At 37.4% G+C, this 20,771-nt stretch overlaps 1 protein-coding gene across 1 annotated transcript in view; it reads right to left on the bottom strand.

The window, feature by feature from the left end:
- Window positions 1-20,771, bottom strand: part of KCNH5 (potassium voltage-gated channel subfamily H member 5) — a 398,615-nt gene that overhangs the window by 279,109 nt on the left and 98,735 nt on the right. The window contains exon 7 of the mRNA XM_003924415.2: window positions 10,259-10,685. Coding sequence (XP_003924464.1) covers window positions 10,259-10,685 — 427 coding nt within the window. The remainder of the gene's footprint in view (window positions 1-10,258; window positions 10,686-20,771) is intronic.

Raw genomic sequence — 20,771 nt, 5'->3', positions numbered from 1 at the left:
TCTGGCCATATCAAAGAAATTCTTAAATCCATGCCTAAAGGTCTTTGGTATGACATTTATTTTATTAAGTTCTAAATATATTCATCTATGAATTTGTGAGCCTTTTGACCTGTGAAAAAACATTTAAGTATGACATTTTAAGCAAAATTAAAATCAGATGTCGACTGATGGGTATCACACATGTAAGCATCCTCTACATCCCCACTGTTTGTTCCATAGCAGAATATCATTTCACCTACCAGGTGACAGTGTGTCCTGAAAAATATTTTCTCCTAGGAATCAACCTGAAATTCATTGGAAAGTCACCAAATAATCTCATAATCATCAGTAAATAAAATTCTCCTCTGACTAAAATGTCAGTTCTAAGAAAGCTCAATTTCATAAAAACTAAGGCAATGCTATCTTTCATTTTATAACACAAAAGAGAAGCTCCATGTACATGTTATGCATCTAACAATCTAACAAGTACATTTTCTTGAACTTGAAATTTGATTTAGAAAAACATATTGGCTGTGAAAAATTAGCATAATTTACCTCCATGAGGTTAATGGTTAGTAATACATTATTTTCTTTCATACGGGGGAAAAAATGGTTTGGACCCCATGAGTTCCCCACATGGCTCTCTCCCCTAAACTAGCCAATGAAGTAAGTCAGAGAAATTCACTGATGACCTCATAAGGCCACCCAGATCTTGACTTGCTCTCCCAGTGGTTCTGCTGTCCCCATTTCCTTCTTAAAGCTTTCTTATCCTTCGTTAGCAACAGGCTCTCCTTCCAGAGCCATGCTTCCATTCTACCTCACTGGGTTCTATTCTTAGCCCCTCTGTGGCTCTCCTTCTTCCAGAGTCTACCCTTGGCCAGCTTTATTCTGACTGTACCCTACACTTCCTTGACATGATTACTTTCTACACATTGTTATTCCCAAAGAGATCTCTCTATGCCTCATATCACTGGAAACCAGAGCCACATTTCTAACTGCCTGATCAACACTTCTCTCAGAGTAACCTGCAGGAAAAAGAACCGCTTTCCTCCAGTGATAACCACACCTTCTTTCCTATTTTAGAAAAAAGCTTCATCATACATTCAGCTGAATTTGCTAGAAATCTACAAGTGCTTTCAAACTCGTCCTTCTAAAATATCCCCACATGCATTCATTTACCCATAAAAACATTTTTTAAAGTTTCAGGAAGCTTGGCCAGGCACAGTGGCTCATGCCTGTAATCTCAGTACTTTGGGAGGCCAAGGTGGGTGGATCATCTGAGGTCAGAAGGTCGAGACCAGCCTGATCAATATGGTGAAACCCAGTCTCTACTAAAAATACAAAAATTAGCCATATGTGGTAGCACATGGCTATAATCCCAGCTACTCAAAAAGCTGAGGCCAGAGAATCACTTGAACCCAGGAGGCAGAGGTTGCAATGAGCCAAAATGGCACCATTGCACTCTAGCCTGTGTGACAAGAGCGAAACTCTGCCTCGCTCAAAAAAAAAAAAAAAAAAAAAAAAGTTTCAGGAAGCTTACATACAATCTCTTTTGGGGTATCACAAATAACTCTGCAATGTAGAAACTATTATTTCTATTTTACAAATGATGGTTTACATAACTGATATAAATTCTTTTTAAGTTATGATGCAAAAAATTGAACCTAGATTCATTTGTCTGACTCCAAAGTCCATGGTCTTTTCACAAACCATGAAACCATCTGATCTGCCACCTGTTTAAAGTTGTGTTGGAACATAGCCACACTCATCTGTTTAGGTATTGTTTATGGCTGTTTTAGCACTACAAAAGCAGAGGTGAGTAGTTTGCAACAAAGACCATATGGCTCACAAAGCCTAAGATAGTTTCTGTCTGCCCATTTATAGAAAAAAACTTGCAAACTCTAACTCTATGCCATCCTCCATATATCTCCCACCTCAGTTTATGTCTTCCTGGATTGCTGCAACAGCCTTCTAACTTGTTTCTCTGCCAGTAGCCTCTCTCTTCTCCAATCCACAACAAAGAATCAAATTTTTCTTATTTATCCCATGACCTTTAGGATAAAAGACAAACTCCTTGTGAAACGATGGAACGCTTTTTGACATCTTGGTTCTTTCATTTCTTTCCACTCACATCTACTTTCCACTCAATCCAAAATGAAATGCATGGAGTTTCCCAAAAGGGCCAAGCTATTTGATTTCTATATTTTTGCATATACTATGTTCTTCATACCTGGAAAGTACCTAAGTCCTGCCTCATTTATCTACTTATTTTGTATTCTCAGCTCAAGAGTCACTTTCTCCTAGAAATCTTCCTGGACTCCCTCAGGCTGAACTAGATGAACTTTTTAATTCATTCATTAATTCATTCAACATGTATTCAATGGGCACAACTATCAAGTAGGATATAATGCGTTGTGCTAAATATACAATGATGAACAAGACAAAGACAGACCGTTTTTACAAGTCCAACTTCTGTATTCCCTGTTCTAAGTCTCAGCTCTCTTAGTTCACAGTATAAAGAGGGATGAGATGAAGATGAAGGCAGAGATGAACATTGAGATGGGGGTAAAGAGAGTAAGGAAGAGAGAGATGGATCAGTGATTTTCTTGTTTAACTCTCTTATCATATTAAAAGCTTACTGAGGATTCAAAAGTATCTAGTGTTTCTTGAATATCAATGTATACCAGAACACCTAGCACAAGGCTGAATGAATTGAATAATTTTGAAGAACACAAGAGATGAAGATCCTTGCAAAGAGTTCAGGCTAGTTAACAGGCTATCAAGAAAATTTCCTGTTGTTTTCTGGGGAAAGTCAACATTTACAGAATTTAAGAGGCTTTTGTGAAAATGTGACTAGGCATGAAAAGAAAGATGAGTATAAAAGAACATTCCCGCAAAAGACACAAGCTCTAGCTGGAATAAGAATCAGGGAGTAAAGTGCACATCACAAAGTCTTTTTCTAAGTACTGGACTATACATCTGAAACTGCTAAACCATGAACAAAGGTGCTTATAACCCTGAAATGTGGGCTCCATAAAATGTTTTTTCTCATAGAAAACTAATCTCAAAAGGAAAGGAGAGGAGAGAAGAGAGGAGAGGAGAGGAGAGGAGAGGAGAGGAGAGGAGAGGGGAGGGAAGAGGAGGGGAGGGGAGGGAGGAGAGGGGAGGGAAAAGAAAAAGTTTTCTTCACAAGCTTGGTAAAGCAGACACAAAGAATTGACCCAGTTTCCAAAATAAACATTAGGCTTAAAGCTCTCCCCATCTGGCTAAAACTAAAGGCCAAAATGAAAATCAGCATGGACACACTGCATTTTCTACCTACACCACAATAACAAGGCCAAGAAAAATTTTAACATATGACTTAATATTATACCTGAGATACCTGAAGTCTCATATTAAGATTTGTAGAACATTTTCTTCTAATATTAGGAAAGGGCAACAACCCACTTTTAAGCCTGTCTGGATATCCATCTAGGCCGAGTACCTCTCCAAGTCCAAGTCCCACTGGGTATGGTGTGCAGTCTCTTCCTGGGCCACAATCTTTTACCTTGAGACACAAGCCTTTCAGTCTTCCTAGCTTCCTAATTTCTATATGGAAAAATGCTTCACTTTCCAAAAGCATTTTTTCTTTTCTCCGTAATATTTATTCCCTGACAACCTTTCCTCTTAACCATTACAGAACATTTTCTATGGAAAACACATCTTACGCTCCATAAAGCAATGTATGCACTATCTGTAAAAAGCCCTAACATCTTTGTGACACCACTTTCTTTCCTTCTTAACCTCATCTCCAATAACCAGTTCCATGCCATGGACAGGGACATAACTGCTACAAGAGAATCTTAGAAGTATAGAATGTTAGCCCTAAAAGGAACCTTAAAAGTCATTTATTTCAACTTTGGCATTTCACAATTGAAAAAATAAAACTCAGCAAGATGTAAATACTCTCCAAGTTCACACAGGCCTTTGCTCCCAGTTTACTCTATATTCTCCCAGTCTCTGGATCTTACCATCTTCTATTTATTTCCTTCTCCTGTGGTAGCAGTCAGAGCAATGCCTACAATCTCAGCTTGACTTTTATGTGAATTCCACTGAGGATGCTGAATAAGCTCATCAACATGAGAATATGATGTGTGGGTGGCATGGGTTTCCTCTGCATGGTGCTGATTGACCAATGTGCCACTAAATGCTTCCCAGTGGCACTTAACTGCCTACATGAAGATTCCAATTTCTCATCATACCCATCCTGCTGGCAGATGATCTTGCTATACTTTTAAATGTGCTAAACCATTTGTCTGCTGCATTACAGATCATACTAGTCAATTACAGAAAGTGTTTAGACTGTTTATGTGATTATCAATTATATCCTATTTGAAAATTGCAGATTAGCATCATTATGATAGGATTTCTTGTCCACCAATTAAACCCCAGCAATTTTTATATTTATAATTTTTAGTTTGGTTTGTTTTGCATTTTAAGAGTCAGTTTGCACAGCATCACAGCAGGACAAACTCTCATTGACACATACTGCATGGGTCAGGCTCTCTCAGTTGACTAAAGCAAACAATAGAGTAGAAAAATGCTTTTAGAGCAAATTAATGTCCAAATTCCAATATCATAGCCCTTTAACATATGCCGAATATTTGTTTAATAATGTACTTAATAGTGTACTAAAAATATATATAGATGGAGAGAGAAAACAATTTATGGTTGAACTTAATTATGGCAAAGAATTGTTCATAGCATATTTTTATTTTATATGTTTCTCTTATAAAATTGTAATGAAGGACGCAAATATAGAGCCCCTCATAATGGCTGGATTAAACTAAAATATAGTTTATATGATAATTTAGTAATAAAGAAGGAATTGAGTAACTGCTTTCTTGATAAATCTTTGGAAGAGGATTTATAAAACTATATTAAAACAAGAGGATAATCCTATTAGAAAAATTCCATCATTGTATTCCTTCTGTTTATAGTCATCAAAACAAATCATCCATGTACTGTGGTGCTTTCTGAATAGCAGCAAAATTAGTCAGTATGCCTAATCCTCAGAAAATCTAATATTATTAGGAGCTCAATAATAAGATTATGTAAATAAAATGGATTCGAAAACATTTCATGAAAGCATCATTAAGTAGTTACCAAGCAAATTAGCAAGGAGCAAATTACCAAGCAAAATACACATACTGTACTCACATACACACACACACACATACATATATACATACTATTTTCCTCGAGTGCTGCGGAACTAAACTACAAAAATATTCTCTCACAAAAGCCCTTTGATTATGAATTTTGTGAATATCAGCAGAGTAGCTGGATTCATTCATGAATGGACAGATACAGAGGAATAAGGAGGACCTGACTATGCTGGGGAATAATGGCTGCTACCAGAACAGTGGAGGTCACACAAGGCAGAGAGAGCATGACAAAATCAAGAGAAGGCAAATTTAAGGTAAAGAATGCATGATGGTAGATGTATGTACAGAAGCATCAGGCAACCCTTCCTATCCAGAAATCTGAGTGGGAAGATTTCCCATGTTGGGCAAATGTAGGAACAAAGGATTTAAGTCTAAGAAATTCCCAGGTAGCAGGTAAGAAAAATATCCTGTGATCCTGCTGATGTAGGAGGGATGTGGAAGGAATTTCAGTTGAGTGGGATTAGGGGAAGGCCAACACTATTTTTTGAAGATCTGTCTGATATATCAAGAAGGAAAACTTTGAGACTGTATTCCTAGACAGAGTCCATATCCAACTTAGCATTAGGGTAGCAAGAGCCTAGGGAAGGAAAGGCCATCAAAAAGAGGGCTCATAAGGACCTAGGGATTGGAATTGCTGCGATACTCATACTTGTAAATTTTGCTGAAAGGCATATAAATTTTGGATGACTTTCTCCAGAAAAACAGTTTATCATTTGCAAGCAGTGATTATTTTTCTCAACAGAATATAGGCAGTTGGTGTCTCCATCAACCTTTATTTTCCTGTTTTTGAGTCATAAGATTACAAGGAGTGCTTCTCAGATAGCCATCACAGACTGACTAGAATCCTGGCACAAGTGAAAAAAATGAACTTTTCCATTTTCTACCTCCCTCTTCCCTATCCTTCCTTCCCCACCACACACACACACACACACACACACACACACACACACACACACACTAAATCCCTGGCCATGGCTGCTAGCACATACTGGTTTCTAAGAACACAGGTGGTTTGTTTTCATTTGTTTGTTTTCTTTGGTGTTCTTGTAGGAAAAAATGATACTATAATTACAAAGAGCTACAATATCCAAATTTGGATGCTGTTTTGTGCATGTGGGTCTAACTAATTTTGGAATTGTGTAAAGGTACAATAACTCTTCAGGAATCTAGACAGTTTTTTTAATCATCTTCTCAGGTTGTTTCAAAGGAAATACCCCACGAAATTACCAAGGACCCAACGACTAAAAAGAAAATTTAAGATGCCTCCCTGGAATACTCTGGCTATAGAAACTGGACTTATTCCGAAGCACAAAAGGAAAACCTAAGTCAAAAGGCAAGAAGATGTCAGAAATTGGTAAACAAACAGAAAACTACTACTCAGTATTCAAATGAAATAGCAGAAACTCAGAGGAGAAAACAACCAACTTTAAAACTAGTTTTTTTTTTCTTTAAATCAAAACAGGAACTTTAGAAAAGGAAGAGATGAGGAGAAATGGAAATTTAGATCTATCAAGTATAATTGGCCATTTGTGAAGGAATGGAACCAACTCTGAACCAAATAAAATTTCAGAAACCCAACTGAATATATGTGAAAATTTCCAACACAGGTAGATTCAGAAGGTAGATTGTAAGAAGCAGTGAGAGAACAGTTTATTGGAGCTTCCAGTGACTTGCTTCTGAGAACTTACATCAACAGGACTGTAAGACACAGGGTTAGCAACTCAGCTAAAGGAATGACTACACCCCCAAAGGAAGGCAATGCAGGTGAGCTTACCAGGGCTTTCACAAAGGAATCAGGGTCAAAGCTCTAACATCATGCATTTTGCTGGCATGTACTTCATCAGAGACCTAACTGGGATGGATTCAAGGACAGAAGATCATCACAAAAATCAGGGACATCTTCAATTCCATTCATTCATATAACAAATTAAGATTGAGCACAAAAGTCTTAGGAATTATTTAGATATTGGGGATCCAATACAATAAATGGATAAAGGCCTTGCTCTTGTGGAGCTTACGTTCTGAAGGCAAAGAAAAACCAAGTACACATGGTTTCAGATCTTGGTAGGAACAATGAAGGGAAAGGTTAAAGAGTAGAGAATACAGGTTGGCACTGGGGTGGTTTTTTACAGTAGGTTAGCACTGGAAGGAATTTCTGTAGAGGAGATTCGTGGAAAGCCACATGAATTTGGAGTATAAGTCAGAAGAGAAATGTTATAAGCAGTGGAAAAGCAAGTACAAAGACTGAGACAAGCCTAAGCCTGAAGTTTTCAGAGACAATGAGATAGCAAGCATGGATTTAGGAGGATAAGCAAAGACAGAATGGTAGAAAGTGAAGTGAGGCAGGCAGAGCCATATCAGGAAGGTCTTGAAAGACGAGCTAAGGAATCTGGACTTTATTTCATGCACACTGGGGGGATTTGAGCAGAGGAATGGTATGATCTGATTTGGTTTTAAACAGGCCCTCGGGCTTTTGAGTAGAGATTGTACGGCATGCGTTAGAAAAGAAGGAAGATACAGGAGTTTACTTCAAAAGTTCAGCCCAGAGATAATGCTGACTTTGTCTTGGATGGTAATCTACGGAAGGAGAAAAAAATAATCAAATGTATTTTGAAGGTAAACCTAACAGGCCTTGTTATTAATAGATGTAACATGGAAAAACAGAGAAATCTAGGATGATTCACAACTTCAGGGCCTGAGAAACAAAGTAAATAATTGTGTCCTTTGACTTTACATAGATTTTATTTTCCTACAATTCTCTTATGAAAAATACAACTATGCTAGTACATCCACTCTGTAAAATAGTTTGGCAATTTCTTTAGAAATTGAACATACACTTATCACATATCCCAGTAATTACATTCCTGGGTATTTATCCCAGAGAACTAAGAATTAATGTCCATATTAAAAACCTATACATAAATGTTCATAGAAACTTTGTTTTTTGTTTGTTTGTTTATTTTTTTTTTATTTTCAGTTCTGGGGTACATGTGCAGGATGCGCAGGTTTGTTACATAGGTAAATATGTACCATAGTGGTTTGCTGCACATATCAACCCATCAGCTAGGTATTAACATAGCAGCTTTATTTGTAGTAGCCAAAAACTGGAAACAAGTAGATTCAATAGATGGTGAGTTAAACAGTGATATATCCTAACCATAAAGTACTACTCGGCAATAAAACAGATTAATTATTGATACACTCAAGTTAGATGGGTCTCAGGGGCATTATGCTGAATGGAGAAAGTTCATTTCAAAAGGTTACATTTTACATAATTCAACTTATATAACATACTCAAAAATCACAAAATTATAGGGATGGAGAGCAGATTAGTGGTTTTCAGGGAATAGGGATAGTTGGGGAAAACGAGTAGATTACATTTGAGAGAGAGCTTTGTGGTAAAGGAACAGTTCCGTACCTTGATTGCAGTTGTAATTAAAGAAACCTGCACATGTGATCAAACAACACAGAACTATATATATATACGCATTGTATCAATGTCAATTTTGATATTGAGTTATAGTTATATAAGATGTAATTATTAGAAGAAACTAGGTAAAGGGAACAAAGGCCCTCTCCATACTATTTTTGCAAATTCCAATGAATCTATAATCACTTCAAAGCAAAAAGAACTTTTTTGTAAATCTAACTACGCACAGGTATAAGGCAAAATGCATTGTACAAATATTAAAAGTAGTATGGTACTGAATACAGCATCTGACAAAATGCTGTCTTCTGAATTTATAAAGTACATCTTTGCCCATACATCTTATCATTTTGGACACGTAGGTATCAGTTTAACTGATCATCAGGGTGTCTCTGTGTGTGTAAGGACATTTTCCTGCTGAAAGCCTCTGGAGCAAATAGCACTTGGAATTCTCACTCTCCCTCTGACTGCAAACTCTAACCAGCAAATAGAGCCTGTGTGTTCTCGTTCCCATACCTATACAAGGGTGTATTAGACAAACAGAAGCTAAACAACTGCCAACACTGATGCTCCAATAGCTTTCAGACATGCTACTATGGAAACCACCTGCTTAGACCCAAGATATTAACCTTTCATGGCCCAGCGAATGTCCCTGGACTCCAAGAACTTTTACCACCAATGTCAAAATCTAAGCCTCTGTAAGGTGCAGTCTCAGAAAAGACAGCTTAAACAAACAAACAAAAAAAAAGATCATGATCCAAAGGGTTAAGAGGTGCTAATAATGCTAATCATACCTTCAGTACAATCTTCTTAAGGTTACTCTAGGTACCAGAACTAGGCCTAGATAAGTCATCTAAGTCAACTTGAAGGCACGAATGATGATGAAGTCTCCCTCAAGATCTTCAGAAGCAGCTTCTTTGGTATGTATTTCCTTATGTTCTGGTCTTCTGATGCCATCCACTCACAGTCTGAGTGCAGAGCACATGGTCTTGCGAATACCAAGAATTTGGTACTCAAACATACGTGTTAAATCCTGGACACTTCTGACTGCTGAATGGGCTTATATTTAGCAATTCTTTCATTCTCTCAAACAGCCATATATTCAACCTAGAATGGCTATAATGAAGACTAGATTTATAAACCCTTTCTACTAGTCTTAATTGTAAAAACCTATAAATTGTAAAAAAAAAAAATTGTAAAAAAAAAAAAAAAAAAAGCGTATCCTAAGGTCAACTTTAGGAATTCAGTATTAACTAGAATAATTATAAACAATATATCTTACATCAGATCCAACATATCTCACATCAGAACATTAAAGATGAGGTAAGTCTGTGGGCAATTATGAGGGTAATTTAACACATCACCAACAAAACCTATAAAATCTGCCAAATGCCACCTGTCTGGATGCTGGTCCTGGTCCCTTCAAGAGAGCGCTGCTGTGTACACACATTAATATGTTCTGAAGAGTAAAATATATTATTTTGCATTTCTATTTTCTAAGGTAGATTAAAAAATAAATTGCATATAAGATGGATTAAATACCTTTCTGAAGACAAAATAGTTCATTTTAATCCTATCTGAGATTGTAGCCAGGAAAATTGTCAATAATAATAATTTTTTAATGAAAAAAAATTAAAATACTTACAGCCAACCATCATCATAGCCACCGAAAACATCTTCTCCACATCTGTGGTAGGAGCTATGTTTCCAAATCCTATGGTTGTAAGGCTTGTCATGGTAAAGTAGAGAGAGGACACATACAGTGAATCTTTGCTGGGTCCTCCTTCCCATATCCCTGCACTGGTATTGTAGCGATATGGAGTCCCAATGCTCAAAGCCAGCTGGTAGAGCCAACTGTCTATTTGGATGGTGTTAGTGACTTCGTCGATGACCTCATAGTCTCCGATGCTATACCATATGCAGGCCAGCCAGTGGGCCACCAGGCCAAACACACATACCAGGAGCACGAGGACTGCCGCTCCGTATTCCAGGTAATGGTCCAGTTTCCTAGCGACACGGCCCAGTCGTAAGAGACGCACCACTTTTAAAGAACTGAAGAGACTGCTGATTCCCTGAATTTAAAAAAAAAAAAAGATACATCTTCAGAAAGAAAAAAAAAAAAGCCAGGAAACAATACAGTGGCTCACCTTTATAAGTTTAACCATCCATTCATATTTTAAGAACATATATAAAATATAGGTCTGATTTTAAGAAAACAAAAGTCAAAATGATAAACTTTAAAAAAAAAGAGATTTCTTCCTACCCAGAAATCCACATTTGTGAATTATTAGATAAAACAGATTTTTATTAACTAAGAAATACCCAATATATTTTCATAAGTAGAATATAAATGGTACAGAGAGAAACCAAAGATGAAAATTGCACAAATGTATTATATACAGAGTATAGAAATACAGGTGTTGAATTCAGACCTTTTACTGCCTTTTTCCTGTAAAACTTTCCCTCTACTCTAAAAGGTTTCTTTTCATTTCTTATTTTATGATAACTACAAATAGCAGAACTCTGAAAAAGGAAACAGTCTTACAGGCAATCAAACAGGAAATAATTCGGTACATATGGGGGAAATGAACAAATAACATCGTTGGTTCCACTACCTCCCCCCGCCACAATCATGAGAATCACTACATTTCTAGAGCTCTGAAAAAGTGAACAGAGCTGAACCTAAAATAGAGGTGTGGTCTACTAAATCCTATTCATCCTCCATCAAAAGCCACTGAAAATAACACTAAAAAAAAAAAAAGAACAGCAGCCAGAAAATTCATATTTTGCTGAGAAGCTTAAAATAACAAATAAGGGATTATCCAAATCAAAGCAAATCATTGAAAGTCCCAAAGTTACTTTTTTGGAAGCATGTAATTGGCCTCCTGCAGAGGTAGAATAAATTCATCTCTGATGCAGTTCACAAAATAGGCAAGGAGGGAGAATAGAGCCATGATCCAGGAAGCCTCTCATGAAGTCATCACCTGCACATCCATTCGCGTCCATGAGTTCCTTACTGCTAATCCTGTCTCCCAGAATGTAGACAAGGAATCTAATATAACTTACTCTGACATGAATTCTGACCAGCAAGGAAGAATTTGTTGTTGCAGTAGAACAGAAGTATATTAGTAAGACTCTAATTATGCATGGTAAAGGTCCTGACAGGTAAGAAGAAACACTTGGCCAGGCTCAGTGGCTCATGCCTGTAATCCCAGTACTTTGGGAGGCCAAGGCAGGTGGATCATCTGAGGTCAGGAGTTCAAGACCAGCCCAGCCAATATGACAAAACCCTGTCTCTACTAAAAAATTCAAAAATTAACTGGATGTGGTGGTGGGTGTCTGTAATTCCAGCTACCTGGGAGGCTAAGGCAGGAAGAACTGCTTGAACCTGGGAGTCAGAGGTTGCAGTGAGCCAAGATCACGCCACTGTACTCAGCGTGGGCAACAGAGTGTGACACCATTGAAAGAAAGAAAGAGAGAAAAAGAGAGAAAGAGAGGAAGGAAGGAAGGAAGGAAGGAAGGAAGGAAGGAAGGAAAGAGAGAGAAAGAATCAGGTTTGTGACACTATATTCTATAAGGCAGCATGTATTTGAAATTTTTCATAATGAAAATTTAAAAGAGAAAGATAACAAAGAGAAATAGAAACAAAGGAGTAGCAGGGTCCTCCTGCCAGGTTTTTGCCTCAGCTTCAATTTCCTTAGGCCTACCTCTATTTCAGTTGAAACTCTCAAATATTGTGGCATATATACAGCCTAAAAACAAATTCCCAATTCACTTTAACACTTGGGGGAAGAAAAGATGCTGAACTTTAGGCAGTTAAAAAGAGTAGAACTGATAAAGAAGACAAACTTGTGTAATTCAGTGACATGAGATGTTGGAAGGTAAGAGGAGTCAAGAAAGCTTGAAAACTTTCAAAAATGGAACCGTGTAATCACCAACAAGTAATACAAAAATAAGCATTTATAGAGCACTCCTAAATGCCAAGCTCTGGGATGAGCCCTGGGGATATGAAGATACATAAGCCTCGCTTCTGCTCTAAAGAAACGCATAATAGAAATACATGAAAAACTCAAACAGAGTTCAATTTAAAAGTAAAAACAATGTTGTTATAGGTAATGTTTTCTGCTTGGCTCCAACTTTTAAAGGAACTGTGGGACTTCTGTTTAAATACTACATAGAAAAGTCACTTCTACTACCTGAATTCTGTTCTCTGAAAAATAACTAAAAGCAAGAGAAGGAAAAACAAAGAGAAAATATTCACCCCATTCAAACTAAGAAAGCCACCACAAACCCCAACTAGAATATGACTAGTTAGGATCTACTAGAATTAGGTCCAAATGGTGAGAAGACACACATCCCTCATCTCTAGCAAGCAGATTGCTCCAAAAAGAGGTGACCCATCCTGACAGGCACCTGCTCTGGACTCTGCTTCCTCGAAAGCACATTTTCTAATATTTAGAAGTAGTTTAACACTACTTAAATATTATAAGATGTTTTATAAGCTTAAAAACTAATAAAACATTAGTAAATATACATACTTGATATATATACATAAAGTATATACAAAATATTAGTAAATATACTATACATAAATATAATTTGTAAAATGTAAAATTTCATATATATTTGATATATATACAAATTTGATATATATAAAGTATATATATTAGTAAATATACTAAATAAATATAAAATATTAGTAAATATACTGTATATATCTCTGTCTCTCTCAAGCATTATTGACTCTCTCTGCCATAGGTTCTATGGCACCACCTTCTCTTGGTTTCTAGCCAATCCTCCAACTGATGCCCTCTCAAAATCCCTTTCTAGGGCTATCCTTCTCCATGCTTCTATTTCATGTTAGGATTCTCATGCTTACCCTCAGTCCTCTTCTGATTCATCTACTGCATCAGGTTTCAACCATCTTCTATATCTGAATGATTCCCAGGGCCACTTACACACATACACACACACACACACACACACACACACCCTCTCTCCTGAGTTCTTGATACTAAGCCAAATGCCTGCTATACATTTCCACTTGGATGTCCCACAGGTATCCAAGTGATCCCAAAGAGAACCCTTTGCTTCTCCCAAATCAGTTATCTCCTATCGTGGGAATGACATCATTACCCACCAGTCACTCAGAACTGGGGGTAAGCCTCAACTTTTCCACTTCCTGTCATATGTAGCTGGTTATCAAGTCCTAAGGATCTCACTGCTCAAAGTGTCTTAGTGCTCAAAACATAGCTATTTAATAAATCTCTCAAGAAAATTTCCTTCTTTTCCATTCCCATAGCCTTGTTTTGGTCATGATTTCTTGGTTTTTATTCACTTGTGTGACAGGGACTGTCTCTCCATCAGCCATCCCACCTCTATTCTTGCTTCCTCTACTTCACAGATCACACTATAAAGGCTATCAGTCCCGTATTTTTTAAATGCACATCTATCTAAACATGTCCCTCTCTAATGTAAACTCCTTTCATGTTGGCTTATTGCCTATAGGAGTAAATATTAATTTCCAACTGTGACATGCAAACCCCATCAGGACCTTGTACCTGCCTACCTGCTCAGCATCTTTCCTGCCAATTCCTCTGCCTGCTCTCTAGGTTGCTGCCATTCTCAGATAGTAGTTCCCAGAATGTCCATGCTGTTTGATGTGACATTACATTATAAAAAGGTATTACCAGCCTTTTTAAAGACTTCTTTCCCCCACTCTCTCAGTCATCAGGACCTTTACGTACAGTTTATGACAAACACTCTCCCTTCCATGTGCACTTCCCTGACATCTTCTGCCTCTGCCATTTTTATTGTCATATTTTCCCCCATCCCCCACTTGGAGAATTAGGTGTCCTTCCTTTTGTTATCATACAGTTTCTACAAGTCTCTATTATAACAATTATCACTGTCACACTTACTACAAGTCTGTTTGCATGTATGACATCCCAGGAAACTCTAAATTCCTTAAGGAGCACATCTACTGTCAGTTACAAAACTGGCCTATGGCAATATGTTAAGCAGTCAATAATTCAGTAAATGAAAGAATAAACTTTTGGTAGCAAATTTTGGGGTTGAATTTTGGGGCCTTTGGTTAATTACAAACTCAGAATGAATTAACAGCATAATGCAGAGAACAAAATAGTCAATATAACTTTAGGTTGCATTAATAGAGTATGTCATTGAGTATAAAAGAGAAATTCTCCTTAATCTCTCCATTGACTAGGTGTATTACCTTATTTTCATGCTACTGATAAAGACGTACCCAAGACTGAGTAATTCATAAAGGAAGAGGTATAATGGACTCACAGTTCCACGTGGCTGGAGAGGCCTCACCATCATGGAGGAAGACAAAAGGCAAATCTTACATGGCAGCAGGCAAGAAAGAATATGAGCCAAACAAAAGGGTAAACTTCTTGTAAAACCTTATAAAACCATCAGGTCTCATGAGACTTACTCACTACCATGAGAACAGTATGAGGGAAAACACCCTCGTGATTCAATTATCTCCCACCAGCTCCTTCCCACAACACGTGGGAACTAAGAAAGCTACAATTTAAGATAAGATTTGGTGGGGAAACAGCCAAACCATATAATAGAGGTCACACATATAAGAGATCACACATATAAGAGATGTGTGATAGGTCACACACATAAGAGATCAGTTGAATATGTTTATCAAATCACATTCACTGCCCAAAAATACCCTCAAAACTCAACTCTATTAGGAAATGTGAAAAGAACTGGTGAAAGGGAGATTGGGGCAGGGCACTATTTATATTTAAATACACAGTACATGGAGGAGGATTGAGCTCACTCTGCACAATCCTAATGTGGGTAACCTGGAAAATAGTTGGAGCTACAGGGATAGAAGAATGCAATAAAGGTTTCAACAAGCCTGTGCCACACACTTCTAAGCTGTTAACCAATAGGAAAGTTAGGTCATTTAATGCTACTTGGAAAAGAGACATGGCAATAAGAACATTGAGTATCTACTACCAGCCAGGTACTACTCTGTTTTCTTTGTATTCATTAATTTAAAATTCAGAACACTCTTATGTGGAACCTGTCATTAAAGCATGGCCAAGAAAGTTAAAAATAATTAGACTAAGTTCACTTAGATAGTAAGAGGAGGATCCCAGATTCACATACAAGTAGTCTGCCTCCAGAATCTTCCTTCATTCATTCTGAAAGTCTCTATACCTAGAGTGTAATGTGTAATTTATCCAAGCACATGAATATCTGCAATATTGGCTGAAACATGAGCATTCTCTAGATGACTAAATAAAGGAGACTGAATACCCATCCTCCTCTTTATCCCCACTCAGTCACAGCAATGGCCCACAGCAGGGGCAGGTATCGGCCCTGGAACTAATATCTATATAGTCTGCAGTTCTCTAACATGGATCAATTCATTTTGTTTTCGTAATAGCAGGATTCCTACCTTTATTGTTCATAGGAGGACGCTGAAGTTCAGACAGGTCGAATGAATTGTCCAAAGACACAGCCAGCAAGGAACGGAGGTATCACTCAGACCTAGTCCTTCAGTTTCTGAGTGCATTTCCCACAACCAACCACTCTGCAGCCTTCCTGCCCTTACCCTCAATCTATCCCACATCACTGCTACAATGTTAATCTTCCTGAAAGGTCGCACTGAGCATATCCTCCAAGGGCTCATCACAGACAGTAAGCATCATCTCTTGAACAGGCCTTCAATGCCCACAATCCCATCTCTGTCTATGCTGCCAGGTCATTTCCCTCTATGCTTCTGCATAGCCCCAGTGCTCCAATCAAAGCAAACTCCTTTTTGCCCCCAAACATCATGTTGAGCAAAAGCAGCTAGACACAAAAGAGTATACACTATACAATTCCACTTCTGAAGAGTTCAGAAACAGGTAACACTGCTCTATGGGGTTAAGTGAGCATAGCATCTCCCTTTGTTGGGAGAGGGGCAGTGACTACAAAAGGCATGAGGAGTCCTTGGGGCTCTGGCAACATTTTGTTTCCTAATATGACTACTAATCACTAGGTGTGTTCACTTTGTGAAAATTCTTTCTGCTGTACACTTAAAATTAGTATGATTTTCTTTAAGTACGTCATACTTAAACATCAAAAAAAAAGGTTATGGAAAACCCAGGAGTCACTGATGTGTTATTAAGCTAACATTTTACCACAGTACATGATTCAGATTAATAATTTCTTACTCATCATATGATATTTGATGGGGGGGCAGGAAGTCATATCCATCACCATATCTAAAATAAGAGATTTGTCCTTATTTTATGATTCACTCTCATAACCTTTAGATTGGGCCACAAAATGCATTTAATTCCTGTTGACAATTTTAATTTCACTCATATGATACTCCTGGACAGTTTTAGAGGTTGATCCTCCAAAAATGCCCTTCTTATGTATTTCCACCTTTTCTTATAAGAATGTTTGGATGCTGTACTTTTTACCAGTCTTATCTATTCATTGATTTGCTGCTTCATTTCACTCCAAACTTTTTAATTCTTCTGTGCCCTCCTCTGCATTCCAGTAGCTTTCTGCCTCTATCCCAACCTCTGAGATCTTAGTACACTAATCCCTGAGATTCCACTGTGGAAGAGAATATCAAACACATCAAGTGTATAACAGAACACAGCAGGGTGAATGGAGGACTTTCAGCCACCAGCCTTCCACCTTTCTAGCCAATTTCCTTACTTGACAAGCACCTCAGGCCATAGTAGCACAAGGGACAGTATCCGGGAGACACCTCTGTGCTGTTAACTCTTCAAGTTACTTTTGTGGATTCCGCATTAAAGAGATGTGAGATGTTATCAGCATAAAATAAAATCTTGCAGTAATACAGCCATCCAAAACATAAATCAATTCTCTCATTTGATTGTAACTAATAACAGTAGTTAGATAATTCAGTGAATATTCCTTCCTATTTTCTTCACTATCTTGTCCAAGGACACATGACAATTAAGTGGAGATGAAAGAGCAGGAATACGGACTTGTAATATGCAGTTGCATGGTTTTTCACCCACATTTTGCATTCTCACAATATAATGTTGTGGTAGATTGCTTTAAAAACATCGCTGTGTTTATTTTTCTCCCTGTGTCCATACCCCTCTGCAATGTTACTTTTAATTCCTCCCATCAAGAGACAGGGTCTATGTCCTAGCTCTTAAATCTGGATGGACTTTAGGACTTGCTTTGGCCAACAGAATGTGATATAAATGATTGTACCAGATCGAAACCTAGACCTCAAAGGCCTTGCATGCCTCCACCTGTAGTCTTGGAAACCAGACCAACTGCTGTGTGAACCAGACTCACTAGGCTTTGGGGGATGAGAGACCACAGGAGCATCCCTTTGACTCATGCATTTTAGCTCTCCTAGAGTAGTCAGGCCCTAGTCAACTCAGTGGCTGACCACAGATGCATGTGTGAACTAAGTTGACATAAGCCAAACCTAGCTAAATCAGCAGAACCACCCAAATGAACTGCAGACTCATGAGTTGAGTAAATTATGGTGGTTATTATCTATGAAGCTATAGAGTGATTTGATATGCAGGAAAAAAGATAACTGATAAAAATGTAAAAAAAAGTGCAAATGTTACATGTTTATGGGCACAGAATTTCACATTTGTATGAAATAAGACTAGGCAATATAGATACTGAGTTAATAGAGAGGTCCCATTTTAATATGACATTATCCCACATAGGTAAGATATGGGTATGTAAAGTAAGATTTAATATACAATTTGTGGGTTTTATTTACCTGTTTAATTCAGAAATATGTGGCTATTATGCTTTGCATGGATTGATTCCAATAGTCCATGAGAATAAAGAACTCAAAGTTATTACTTCATATATCTTATAAATATTTCTAAAATCTAATCTCACCTAAACCTTAACCTCACCCTGGGTGATATCCATGGAGATGTCACCTTTCCAATGACCTGGCCTTGGAGTTTCTTCACCAATTCATCTTCAACAACCTTTCCACTTCCCCTCAGATACCACTCTCATGATCATAATCTAAAATTGGTTATATTCCAGAACTTTCTCCAGCTCTAAACTTTTGAATTGAATCATCCTACCATCTGATCATAGCTGCTGCTCATTCAAGATCAATGGCCCAATTACACCAACTGCAAAAGTAGTTTATCCTTACTGATCCTGTATTCCAATGATAGTCTACCTTTCCCCAATTTATTAACTCTCTTCGTTCTCTGCCTTTTTTTCTTATACGATCCCATAATTTCAATAACATCAATGCCCTAAATCCCTTAGCATCTCTGTCTTTTCATTATCCCCACTATCAAAATTCAAGTCCTGGCTCAATTACCAACTTTCTTCACATCTGTATTATGAACTGCTCAAGAAAGTTATACAGTAGGTTCCACTATAAATTCATTATCATCACTTTAAATATATCTGTCAACCACCTAGCAAGTTTCCTGGTTTTCTTATAAATTTCCCCACTCACTATATTTCAAGACTTCTCTACTCAAAAATCCAACCATATCCCCTTCAACTATATCTTTCCCATAGATATTAAAACATCTCATGTCCCTCTCATTAAGAAAAAAACTTAATACACCCCCTCACCCTCCTCAATCAGCTATCTGACTAAGCAAATCAGAAACCAAGAAGTATCCTTGCCATCCCTTTCTCTGGCATCACCTCACCCAACCTATCATAAAATCCTATTAAAATTTTAGAACAACATTTTATCATGGAAAAGCTCAAACTACACACACACGCAAAACAGACAAATAGCATAATAATTCCCCCAGTTACCCATAACTCAGCTAGAATAATTATTAGCTCATCACCACCCTTGTTTCTTCTATGTCTCTCTTTTAACAGCACACTCCAGGCCCCACTGGATTGTTTTGAAGCAAATCCAAAATGTATAGTTTTGTTCATAAATACTTCAGGATGTGTCTCTAAAAGACAACACACTTTTTAATCCAATAAACCTATCACCCATTATCACACCTGAGAAAACCTAACATGGTTTCTCTTACCCAGTCCACTCAATGCTCACCCTCTCTCCATGTCGTTTCTTAAAATTAGGACCAAAGGAGGTCCACAATTTGTGCTTTGTTAATGTGTCTCTCAATCAAACATTTCCCTCTCCTTATTTTAAATCTGTTGAAGTCAAATTTATTTTTTTAAAAAAAGATTGTTTGTCCTATAGAGTTTCCTAAATTCTAAATTCTGGTTTTACATCATTATGGTGTCACCAATATAATCCTCTGTGCTCCCACTTTCCTATAAACTGTCAGTTAGATCTTGGAACTTGTTCTGACTCAGGTTCCATTTTTTAAAAACATTTGCAATAATATGTTTTTATCAATCCATAATTTTAACTCCTGTCTCTCAAATTTATCTACTTCTCTCCATCTCCACAGTCATCACCTTAGATGACACTACTAGCATCTCTCTCCTCTATCTATAGGAGTTTCCTAAGAGTCAAGGCATTTGTTTAAACCCATTCAATCTGTTCTGAACACTACATAAGAGTTACCTTTTCAAAATCACTGCTACTTTAAAATCATCTTACAGCTTCCAATTGTTCTAAAATCTGTTCTGTTTATACAGTCTTGCACGGTCTACTCCAAGCTTACCACTCTAGCCCCATTCTCTTCTGCTCACTCTCCATCCAACTTTCAATTCTTTGAATTTGTCATTCTCCCTCAAACACAGGGACTATGCAATTGCTGTTCTTTCTAAATCAAATGTTCTAAGACTCTTTCATGCCCCTCCGTTAGCCTAGTTGGCTCTATCCATACTCTAGATTCTAGCTCAGTTATCACTTCCTTAGGGAACTTTCCCTTCCTAATTTAGATCAGGTCATTTCATTACATAATCTCAAAGGACCATGTACATTCCCTTCATGACACTTGTCTCTTTATGATTATGCATGTGTATCAAGTTTTATTCATTATTTTATCCCTAGCACACTCTAGCACTCTTGGGAACACGGTGTGAACACAAATACTGATTGAAAGAATGAAAACATTAATTAAAGAATAACCTAACCAATGTATAAATCTCTCTTAATTTCTGATTCCTCCAGAACTGATACCATAGTCAATAATAAATAGTTGCTTAATTTTTATGGGTATTACCACATCAGGCAACTGTATAGAAACTACATA

This window comes from Saimiri boliviensis, chromosome 2, assembly GCF_048565385.1.
Source record: "Saimiri boliviensis isolate mSaiBol1 chromosome 2, mSaiBol1.pri, whole genome shotgun sequence".
Lineage (NCBI taxonomy): Eukaryota > Metazoa > Chordata > Mammalia > Primates > Cebidae > Saimiri > Saimiri boliviensis.
The sequence above is the reverse complement of the archived record's forward strand: the minus strand, read 5'-3'. Positions and strand labels throughout refer to the sequence as shown.